Here is a 12,267-nt window from a genome sequence, read left to right on the forward strand (position 1 = left end):
AATTAAATAGAGTGATAGTAATATGAAGTCAATTTTTATGCAACTTTCAAGTTTTCCATAAAATGAATTATGAATCTCATTTAATGAATTTAATGATTACAGTTCTCCGTAAGAATGAATCAATTTTTTAATAGAAGTTTCTTCATTAATTTATTATAATCATTAAATCAATTAAATACTAGCTATATATACCTCTATATATATTACGCCGAGATTAATTGTTCTCGAGGCGCCTATTTTTATTTAATCCCAAAGTTATTTTTATCGAAGTTGGGATTAATGAAAATAAAAATAAGCGCCTCGAGAACGATTAATCTCGGCGTAATATATATAGAGGTATATATAGCTAGTGGCAGTCGCGGCGCAATAGGAAAAATATTTACTTTTTATTTTTTATTTTGATAAGGTTACTATAAAATTGTTAATTAATTTTTAATTAGAGTTGTATGAAGTTAGTATAAAATTATGCTTCAAAATATTTTTAAAAATTTAATATAAGGAGTTTAATATAGATTAAAAATATATTTTTTATTTTTGGGATATTGTAATGTAAAATGTTATAGTCATACATAGATATATGGTTAGGGACAAAGTTACCATTATAGTTAATGTTAACCTTAGGGATAGAATTAGGGTTAGGGTTAGCATTAGAGTTAGGGTTGGAGTTAGGGTTAGGGTTTGAGCTATGGTTAAGGTTAGGGATAGAGTTATGGTTATGGTTATTGCTAGAGTTATGGTTATGGTTTAGATTAGAGTTATGTTTATGCTTAAGGTTAGGGTTAATGTTATCGTCATGGTTAAGGTTAGGGTTAGAGTTATGGTTATGATTAGGGTTAGTGTTAGGGTTATAGTAAGGCTAACGTTAGGGTTAGGGTTAAGGTTTGAGTCAAGGTTAAGGTTAGAGTTTAAAGGGTTAAGGTTTGAGTTAGGATCAAAATTAAGGTTAGGGTTAAGGTTAGAGTCCAATTATGGTAGAGTCAAATCCAAAGTTAGAGTTATGCTCATGGTTAAGGCTAGGGTCAGACTTATGCTTATAGCTAGGGTTAGGGATAGGGTTAGAATCCAATTATGGTAGAGTTAGAATTAGGGTTAGAGTTAGGGGTAGAGTTATGCTTATGGTTAATGTTAGGTTTAGAGTAATGCTCATGGTTAAGGTTAGGGTTAGAGTCATCATTATGGTTATGGTTAGGGTTATAGTGGGGATAGGGTTAGGGATAGGGTTTGAGTCAAATATATCTTTTAATTTAATATAAGGAATTTAATTTAGATAAAAAAATTTTTTTTTTTGGGATATTGTAATGTAAAATGTTATAGTCATACGTAGATATATGGTTAGGGACAAAGTTAACATTACAGTTAATGTTAACCTCAGGGATAGAATTAGGGTTAGGGTTAGCATTAGGGTTAGGGTTGGAGTTAGGGTTAGGGTTTGAGCTATGGTTAAGGTCAAGGATAGAATTATGGTTATGGTTATCATTAGAGTTATGGTTAAGGTTCAGATTAGAGTTATGTTTATGGTTAAGGTTAGGGTTAGAGTTATGGCCATGGTTAAGGTTAGGGTTAGAGTTATGGTTATGGTTATGATTAGGGTTAGGGTTATAGTAAGGCCAGGGTTAGGGTTAGGGTTAAGGTTTGAATCAAGGTTAAGGTTAGAGTTAGGGTTAGGGTTTGAGTTAGGATCAAAATTAAGGTTAGGGTTAGCGTTAGTGTCCAATTATGGTAGAGTCAGATCTAGAGTTAGAGTTATGCTCATGGTTAAGGCTAGGGTTATGCTCATGGTTAAGGCTAGAGTTAGAGGAAGGGTTATATTTAGAAGTTTTCTTATGGTCACAGTTATATTTAGGAGGGGAGTAAGGGTTGGGATTTTAGATTATATTTATTATTATATAAGGTGCCCTATATAATAATATGTATATTCCCACGCTCATGGATAAGGTTAGGGAAAGAAGTAGGACCATGGTTATTAGTGTTACATTTAGAATTTCATTTAGGAGGGCATTGTGTGCTATTTTTTCCCCCTATTCAACCCATCACTGATGTCTGATCTGAGAGACCTTAAATGGGATAGGTTCTTTGCAGAGGGTTAACATCGCTAAATTTGGCGGCTAACATTTTGTGTTGGCTCGATTTCTTCATTGACCACGCTGGATCATTTTTTCTTGGTTGGGTTGATTCATGCTGCGAGATTCGATAACTCTTATTTCTTCGCGAGCTATCTTCCCATCTTCCCAAAAGTGCAAGATGTTGCCATGCATTCCCATTCTAACTTTTCTTTATACGCTAGTGTCTTCGAAACACTCTAAAGCCTAGAATTGCACAAGATGCTACCATGCATCTCCATTCTGATGCATCGTCATGCTACATTGTTTCTTCAATTCTCTGAAGCCCAAAATTGCATCATGCTACCACGCATTGCCTTTCCAACATTTCCTCACTCCACAATTCTTTCATGAGTCTTTGAGACCCAAAATTGTGCCACATGGAGGGGGTTCACACCTTTTGTGCTATCTTCTTCGTTTGTTGGGAGGAATCTCTTCACTACATCTTAATCATCCATTGGAAATAAAGCCAATCTTGATCGACGAATGTGACTTAATCCTTCATTGGGAGGAGTTTCCTTGTTGCATCTCAGTCATCCTTTTTGAGGGGAGAATCTACATTGACGGTTGTGATTTAATCCTTCATTGGTGAGGATTCACGATGCATCTATGCCGTCTATTTCGAGAGGAAGACCTTCATCGATGACCATCATTCATTTTTGGGGAAACCAAATTCCCCCTTGGGATCAACCTTGCATTTTTTGTGGAAGGTTAAGACATCATGTTATCTCTTTTCATAGTTTTTTGCTAGCAACATGAATGTCTTTCCTCTTCTTTCCATGAGTCTCCATTCTAGCGCCTCCTTACGCTGCATTGTTTCTGCAATGCTCTAAAGCCCAAAATTGTGTCATGCTACTACATGTCACCTTTCTGACATTTCCTCACTCTGTAGTGCTTTCGCGAGGCTCCAAGACCCAGAATTGTGCCATGTAGTGGGGGTCCCCACCTTTTGTGCTATGGTTACAATTTAGATTTTAGGGTTATGGTTAGAATCAAGGTCAATTCTAGAGTTTATAGAATATTTAGAGTTAAGATTAGGGATTAAATATACATGAGGGTTAGCATTGGATTGTATGATAATTAAAGTTAGGATTATAGTTAGATATATCATTTAGATTAGGTTTTAGTCAGGGTTTAATTAGACCTAAGATTAGGGTGAGGATCAAGGTGAAGTCTATATTAGGGTTCATATCATGGTAGGATTGAAACTAATGTTAGGGTTAACATTGAAATTATGATTAGGGGTAAGGTGAAGATTTATATTTGGTCATGATTGTGGTTTGTGCTAGGATTAGGGTCTAAGCTATTATTAATTTTATGATTGTACCTTTAGGGTTAGGGTTTTGTTTAAGTTTATGATTATGGTTACAACTATGGTTTATGGTTCAAGTTTAAAGTTGGGAATGTGATTAGGATCAGGGATTAGTAAATTTTTTAAGAGTTCGGTTATAGGTTTACACCATGGTTAGGACCTTGGGACTGGATTTAGAGTTTAATATCATGGTTATCCATATAGGTAGGTTTAGGATTTTGATCAATATTTTGGAGTTTGTTTTTACATTGTGGTTAAGGGTTAGATTTTAGGGTTAGGACTATAACCAATATTAGTGTGTAGGTTTTTGGTTTAGATTATGGTTTGGACTAAGATTTTCGTTATGATTAGAGTTTAGAATATCAATAGGGATATGTTTTAGTGCTATAATTATAGTTTAATGTTGGATTATAGTTATATTGTACATCATTGTTGGGGCTAGGGCTAAGGTAGGGGTTGTTGTTAGGGTTAACTAAGGATGAAAATTAGGATGGTTTATCTTTTCAAGTAGAAAAAAAAACTCATATTGATTCAAAAACAAAGAAATTATACTTCGAAAATATTTTTCTATGTCATAATAGATTCATTTATTTTAATTATTGTATTAGTTAATTAGTTGTTTGATGTTTCAAAGTAAACATGGCTTATTTTATTTAAATTTAAATAATATTATTGTTTTGAATTGAATTTAGCTTAATTGTTAATGATCATATTTATATTTCTAATATTAACTCCAATTTGATCAAAGACCAAATATATTTTTGGTATTTTTGTAAACAAACTTGCTTAACACTTCCCTATTTCAAAGTTAATAAAATATCATTTCTATTGTCTTAGATTTGAGAGTAAGTATATTAAATAAGTAATAATAAATGAACATTATGATTAATATATTTCTAAAATAAAAATATATTACTTAAAAACCTGTTTACTTTAAATAAATAAAGTACTCATTTACTTGTAAATTTTAAAAATAGAAATTAATCTACATATATATAAAATATTTATTCTTTTTCCTATTTGCATACAAATTAATTAAAATCTAAACTTTAATCTACATAAATATTTTTAAAATATATATCCATCAATAAATAGTTTAGAATAAAGTCAAATCTAAAAATTAGACACATATAGAATCTTTTTAATTTCTATATACATGTTTTTCTAATTTATTTCTACAAACATGCAACTGATATTTCTATTATCTATTTTTTTCCATTTAAAAAAAATCTAGATGTAAATAGAATTTTTTTAGATGCATGCAATCTTTCTAATTTTTTCTACATACATATATTAACATTTCTATTTTATATTTTGTTTTTACATTATGGTTATTTCAATCAAAATATGTAGATGTAAATAGAATTCTTTTCAAAAAGATTTATTTAAATTTAAATGATATTATTGTTTTGAACTGAATTTAGCTTAATTGTTAATGATCATATTTATATTTCTAATATTAACTCCAATTTGATCAAAGACCAAATATATTTTTGATATTTTTGTAAACGAACTTGCTTAACACTTCCCTATTTCAAAGTTAATAAAATATCATTTCTATTGTCTTAGATTTGAGATTAAGTATATTAAATAAGTAATAATAAATGAACATTATGATTAATATATTTCTAAAATAAAAATATATTACTTAAAAACTTGTTTACTTTAAATGAATAAAGTACTCATTTACTTGTAAATTTTAAAAATAGAAATTAATCTACATATATATAAAATATTTATTCTTTTTCCTATTTGCATACAAATTAATTAAAATTTAAACTTTAAACTACATAAATATTTTTAAAATATATTTCCATCAATAATTAGTTTAGAATAAAGTAAAATCTAAAAATTAGACACATATAGAATCTTTTTAATTTCTAGATACATGTTTTTCTAATTTATTTCTACAAACATGGAACTGATATTTTATTATCCATTTTTTTCCATTCTAAAAAAATCTAGATGTAAATAGAATTTTTTTAGATGCATGCAATCTTTCTAATTTTTTCTACATACATATATTAACATTTCTATTTTATATTTTGTTTTTACATTATGGTTATTTCAATCAAAATATCTAGATGTAAATAGAATTCTTTTCAAAAAATCTAGATGTATATAGAATTCTTTTAATTTTTTACATACATAAAATCTTTCTAATTTTTTTCTACATACATAAAAGAATAATTTCTATTTTCTATTTTTTATTTTCTATTTTAAAAAAAAAGCTATCATAAAGATTGATAAAAAAATTGATTGCATATGCATTCTTTATTTTGTGCACTAAACGCACAAAATAAACTATATAGATTAAAACTTCCCATGCTGGGCATGAGAATATACAATAGAAATATCAGTTAGCAAGAATAGTCTGCCATAAGCAATCAAATCTGCCTTGCCACTAGAAATAGCTTCGTTACCATCATCCCGATCATAACCTCCTGTAGCCAAAAATGTTCCCTTGAATGCTGTTCTTATGGGAATCAGGCTCTTTTCACTCGCTATTGTCGTCTGCGAATTATCAATCTTGGGCTCAAAGAAATGAGCGTACAATATCTTATATTTATTCAGAGCCTCTGCCATGTGAAGTCCCAGTGCCTCTGGATTTGAGTCATACGCTTCTGCATGATCCGAAAATGGAGAAAGCCGAATTCCCACATGCTCTGCTCTGATTTCCTCCACCACTGCTTCCACAACTTCAAGTGCAAATTTGCAACGATTCTTCAATGTTTCGCCATAGCCATCTGTTCGATCATTCACGCTATCCTTCATGAACTGGTCCACAAGGTACCCATGCGCCCCATGGATCTCAACACCATCAAACCCTGTTCGTAAAAGGACTAATTATGTCAACAAAAGGAACATTCTCTTCTTCAAACCAAGATAGATCAGAATAAAAAAACATACCTGTATCTATTGCATTCCTAGTAGCATTTCGAAAATTAGCAACTATATTGGGAATTTTCTCTATTTTCAGAGGCCGGCGAGGAAAGAAATCTGCCACATCCTTTCGGTTCGGAAGAGGGATCTTTTCAGAGATTGGTTTTCTTGTGGAGGAAACTGGAGATTGGCCATTAGGCCGATAATCTGCATTCCAATGCACCCATTAAATACACAATACACTGTTTGTTGTGGACGAGAGCCAACCAAATTGAAATTAATTAAAATTGAAATCTAAATCAAAGTAGAATATTATAACTAATTTTGAATTTCAATTTACATCTACATCTAAATCTAAATGAAAATGTAAATAAAAAATAGAAATCTCACCTGCAAAAATGTTACTCCAAAACTTCAATTTACTCCTATTCAAAAACTCCAATCTAATCCTCCAATAACCTCCACCTCTTCCTTCCTGCAAAAACATAAAATGAAAATGAAATGAGGAGCCTTGGTTTTATAACTTCTGAGAGGCTCCTCATATCCCCCAACAGACGTCTCTTCACATTCCACGAATTTGTTTCAAATTCCCCCACTCCCCGCAAAAAAAAAGCATGAATGTGCATGCAAAATTATATTTAACAAAAAAAAAAATCATATTGAAATTATTTCGCCCCTATTTTTTCGGGCCCTATTTTTTCGGGCCCTACTTTTTCGGGCCTATTATTTCGGCCTCCATTTGGCTTCCTATTATTTCGGCCAGCTATTATTTCGGGAATTCTTTTTTAATATTTAATTTGGAAGTTTGTAACTGCTCCCAATTCTTTTTTATTGACAGGAATCTTGGCATATTCTCGTGCTGGGCATTTGTGCTGCCATTGTATAGAACGCCTCTTGGCGTAATTAAATTATAATAAATATCAAGTTAAAGTTGTGAAATCTAATTAAACATATGTTAAATAACCCTAAATACATTAAAATCACAATAAGGCTATGGAATGAAAAAATCTAAAGTAAAGTCAAATTATAATGCTAACACAAATTAGCTTAAACTTAAGTAAATACTAAACCAAATTGACACTAAGTTAATTTTTAAAAAAATTGGTACAAACTACTAAGATATATATATATATATAATAATAGAAGAGGCATCAATTTCTTAAAATAAAATATATATATTAAGTTAAGCCACTTCCTTGATATATATTAATGATATGAAATTAAAAATTTAGAAAATAACTATAAACTTGTTTAGGTTTGAAGAATATAGAACTTGAAAGATTTGAAGTTAATTTTGCTGAGAGGAAAGTGCTTAAACATTCCGAAAAGCGAGAAATAATTTGGAAGCCTGAATATCTTGAGTACTGTACAAGTGAGATTTTGTATTGTTTTAGGGTTTCGACGGTTAGTTTGAGTATGTTGATGGAGTGCTTTGCTTCTTTTCATTAAAAATAAGCCTTCACGTTTTCTTTAAAATGTCTACTACAATATTTATTAATTTTTTAATTAGATATAAATAAATAGAATATTTAAAAAAATAGAAATCTAAAATCAATTAGGAGAAAATAAAATAACTTAGACAAGACTAATAAAATATTATAAACTAATATCAAAAAATCTTCTTGTCTATGTCAACTACTATACTAGATTTTACCATTTTATCTTTGTACTGTCAAGTCAATTCATATACTAAGACACTTTTGGTATAACAGATTTTTACTATCTAAATATAATATTTTTTTATATATGGTTTATATATATATATATATTTGAAGGCAACAACTAAGTATAAGTACAATAGTAATTTGTGAGCTTTTATTAAGATGTACCTTAAAAAAATTAAATAGAATAAAATATTAATCTATAATTTTCTAAAAAATTATTCTTCTAAATTTTAGTTATTTTTAATTTTTAATCAAACAACCAAACATTTTTAAATAATAATTAATAATTATTTTATATAAATTTAAAAAATATTTATAAAATTTGGAAAAGTAAAATCTTTCATCAACACAAATTAGTAAAAACAAGTTTTAAAGTTTTTACAAATATTTACTTATATAATCAAATTAATTTTTGGAATTACTTTTATTTAATAATTAATTTTATTATAGTAAATAAAAAATTAACTTCAAAAATCACAACATTATGGTGTGAATAAAGTGTAAATGTTGTAGAAAAAGTTTCGATTTTCGGGAAAAAATGCACGGGGTAGAATTGGGAGGAAAAAATATAATTAATATTAGAAAGCAAGAAACTACTCTAAATAGAAGGGCAATGTCAGTTTTTTGGTGTAGATTGATATTTGTCATTCTCAGCAAAAGAATCATGACAATATGACATTGACAAGCATTAAATACATGCTTATCTCTTGTTGATTAGTTTAACTTTTTTGCATTCAAGAAAAAAAGAAAAAGACATTTATACCAATAAAAAATAGAAATTTGATGCTAACAATTCAATTTAAAAATACATGTGTAAAAACCTTAGATTTTAACATTATATTTCTGCCATCAAATTGATGTGGGGTCCAAAACATTAGTTCATAAGGCAGCGACTAATAAACTTAAGTACAGACAACAACTCTGTGATATAAATGTAACTTCTTTGTCATTTTAAAAAATTGGAATTTATATTAGTGCTCAAACTGTACGTGACGATGTTTGGATAACATTTCCGACCGCACGACAATTATTTCCTTCATTTCACGTGGAGAAAGGTTAACGTCACCTAATTAAGAGTAATTAATCATTAATCGAGGCTCTAAGACGGTTTTAAGAGGGGAGACTAATCGGAGTCCCGCACTATAAATTGGAGCGGAGAGGAGGCTGATCAAAAACACAAAAGAAGCACTTTCTCTTGTTTCATTTTGTAGTTTGCGATGGCTTTCCGCAGCTCTGCATTTCTTCTGTTGTTGTTGATTGCAATTCCGCTACTTTCTCATGCCGAAATTCCAGATGAGGTGGGTGAAAAGATAAAGCGTATCAATTCCAAGGGACCATATTACGCTCTGGTTGTTGCCGGCCAAGCAGAACTCAAGACAGTTCTGGATCAGGGATGGTTCCGCCCTGACCGGGACACGCCTTCTCTCGATATCTCTGGTTCTTCTTCTTGTTCTCACTAACTCCATCCTTTTCTATATTTAGTCTCACTCTTAATGTAGAATCAGTTACTAGAGCTATATTGTTAATGGGTGCTTGTTATTATTCTGATGATACAGCTAGAAGGTTCTACGTGGGAGAGGTTCAGGAGTGCAGGACTATTCTCTCTATGAGCGGAAGCGGATCGGTACAAAACTCATTATTATTACTACAATAATATGTGCTTTTATCTATGCTCAGATAGTTATAAATATTAGTTTAGTATGACTGAAGGATTAGTGATTGTGGGGTGCACAGGTGAATGCGGCGCAGACGACACAGTTGCTGCTGACTCACTTTCGAGTGAAGGGAGTAATTCACTATGGAAGAGCCGCCAGCGCAAACCCCGGAAGCCTCAGAATTGGTGACGTGGCTATTCCCCAGCAATTCGCACACGTTGGAGTCTGGTATTGGGAGGTACTATACTACTCTCGCTCTTTGCTATCGTTAATACACTATGATTGGTACTTAAAGCTGTTCTGATCATTTAATGGAGTGATTTCAGAGATTTGGAGGGGACGAGGGAAGTTACACCCGCAATATTGCAAACCTGACGTTTGCGGACTACAACGTTGGAGAAGAGAGTGTCAACAACAGACTGCAGAGCGTATATTTACAGCGAGAGACTCTCTACTCGAAGCCCGAAGACGGGAACTCCAAATTCTGGTTTAATGTGGATGACAAATTGTATGCTACCGCAAAGAGGATTGAGGTATTGTCACGTCATATTAAAGTGGGTTGTCTTGAAGGTTATTGAGTTGCTAAATTGAATGGGGTGACGTCGCCTTTAATGCAGGGTACGTGGTTGGACAAGTGCGTGGGGAGATCGGGGATATGTCTGCAAGAGCAGCCGGAGATAAGGAGAGTCGAGAGGGGCGGCAGTGCAAACTTTTATGTGAACAACGAGGCATTCAGAGACTTCCTCCATAACAAGTTGAACATCGCCTCAATCGACACCGAGAGCGCGGCAATAGCAATGGTATATTGATTGACTAACAGAGCTTCAAATTACATATTATTTGCACTAGTGGCTAAAAGTAAATAAGTTGGGAATAATATGATATGCAGGTTTGTGCGAGCGAGAAGAAAGCGTTCATTGCGATGAGATCGGTGACGAATTATGGAGGAGGGTCTTCTGCTGGAAACGATGCATCTGTGATTCAGAGGCTGTGGTATTTCCATGCTCGTGCGGCCATTAATGCATTTTTCAAGGAACTGGCATCGGAGAAATCCAAACTGCGTTCAGTAACTGGCGGTGAAATTTGGTAAATGGGTGTGAAAGATGCAAGGCGTAGCTATAGTATCTATATATATAGATGTATATACGTATGTATGTATATTGTGTCTACGAAAGCTGCTGCTCGTTGAGCTTGAGAATCAGTCCGGCCATTACTATGTATTTGCCTAGTCATGGTGGCAGCTCCATCTAAATAAATTGTCGTACCGTATTCTGATGTGTTATAAGAAATGGTGTAAAAAGTATATGGTGAGTGTCATTATATGAGATTTATGAGTGTAAAATTTCATTCATTTTTAAAGCAATTTCATTTGAATGTTATGATATTTACTGTTATTTAATGTAATATTATTTTATTTTACATCAAACTAACATCAAGTTCAGGTTACAAGTAGTCACATCTACAAGACAGAATTCAAACTAGAACCAAAAAAAATACAATCAAGCTAGAATTTAAAACTTAAAACAACTAACTAGATTACAATCAAAGTAAAAACTAGCCACCTAAAAAGGCCTAACAACTGGACCAAGTGGCTATCAGCAAAAAATTAAAAAAACAGTATCCATTTGCTGCACCGAACCTAGCAAACGAAACAACCCCACAGAACCGAACTAACAACTAGCACCATCACACACCACCCAAAGGTATTTGATAGCTAATAGTTTGTTTTATATATAGCTAAAATACACATCGATGTAGGAAATTTTTGTTCTCCTTTCGTTTTCTTGGGCTCAATGTTAGGGTCAACCACGAGAGAATATGTAAAGATCCTCAAATAGTTCCTTATCTATGCTTTGTGGTAATTAAAATTTTAAACCTATTTTTTCCATTTTATTTTCTGGTGCACAGCAATTGGAGTGAGGAAGAATTTATTGATATGACCCATAATAGTATATGTTCATCGATAATAAGTCAATTTTTTTGGAATAATGTATAGAAATAATTCTAAATAATTTCTTAGCTCTGCTTGCACTATTTTAATATTTTTCAATCTCGTTTCACCAAATATTTGAGTTTTTTGGTCTATTCAACTATTATAAAGCAAAAATAAACTTGAGGGGTACCCATCTATCACAAACATTATAGATGACCATGTTCAAATGCCTGGAACTATATTTTCTCTCAATCTTGAAAAAGAAATACAATTATTACATGAATTAAAATTACATAAAAGTAGAAAATTTCTAATAAAAAACTAATAAAAGAACAATAGAAAACTTCTAATTAGAGTAAAATCATCCATAAGTAGAACTACCCTGAATTTTACAAAAGGGAATAATCCTCAAATGGTTGGAAATAGATGCCATCCATTAATTTAAAATTGCATTAATATGTTTGTAAATAGGCTGGCATCTTATCCGGAGTCGTACATAACACATTGATTGAAGTTCGACTGTGCAGATTGAATATGACATGTTTCCTTTCGAACGGACTCAAATGCATAATTAAAAGGATAAGAGTGAGTCACACGTTCACTATGTACGTTTGACAGTCTCCACATCGCCTTTGGAGCCCGTGGCTAAACAGCCACGAAAATGCACTTCCTTTACATTGCTTTTTCTAACTTTCAAAAAAATTAACTAAGTCCTATCCTT

General features: G+C 31.8%; 1 protein-coding gene and 1 pseudogene across 1 annotated transcript; one reads left to right on the forward strand and one right to left on the reverse strand.

Moving 5' to 3' along the window:
• Positions 1–5,724: 5,724 nt before the first annotated feature.
• LOC149528626 (putative 12-oxophytodienoate reductase 11 pseudogene) lies at positions 5,725–8,908 on the reverse strand (annotated as a pseudogene).
• Positions 8,909–9,114: 206 nt separating this feature from the next.
• Positions 9,115–10,916, forward strand: LOC149528627 (bark storage protein A-like). Its single transcript, XM_089809822.1, has 6 exons — positions 9,115–9,395; positions 9,515–9,582; positions 9,693–9,851; positions 9,940–10,146; positions 10,231–10,413; positions 10,503–10,916. Exons 1-6 carry the CDS (start codon positions 9,176–9,178, stop codon positions 10,701–10,703), a joined length of 1,038 nt encoding a protein of 345 aa, XP_089665948.1. The 5' UTR covers positions 9,115–9,175; the 3' UTR covers positions 10,704–10,916.
• The last annotated feature ends 1,351 nt before the right edge of the window (positions 10,917–12,267 follow it).

The sequence above is a fragment of the Cupressus sempervirens genome, chromosome 11, assembly GCF_028749045.1.
Source record: "Cupressus sempervirens isolate cs-2001-9-10 chromosome 11, ASM2874904v1, whole genome shotgun sequence".
NCBI classification, from domain to species: Eukaryota; Viridiplantae; Streptophyta; class Pinopsida; order Cupressales; family Cupressaceae; genus Cupressus; species Cupressus sempervirens.

Excerpts from the sequence above, each read along its gene's own strand:
- LOC149528627 (XM_089809822.1), top strand. The coding sequence starts at position 9,176 with ATGGCTTTCCGCAGCTCTGCATTTCTTCTGTTGTTGTTGATTGCAATT. Across the intron at positions 9,396-9,514 it reads GCCTTCTCTCGATATCTCTG|CTAGAAGGTTCTACGTGGGA; the intron begins GTTCTTCTTCTT and ends CTGATGATACAG. Across the intron at positions 9,583-9,692 it reads CTATGAGCGGAAGCGGATCG|GTGAATGCGGCGCAGACGAC; the intron begins GTACAAAACTCA and ends TGGGGTGCACAG.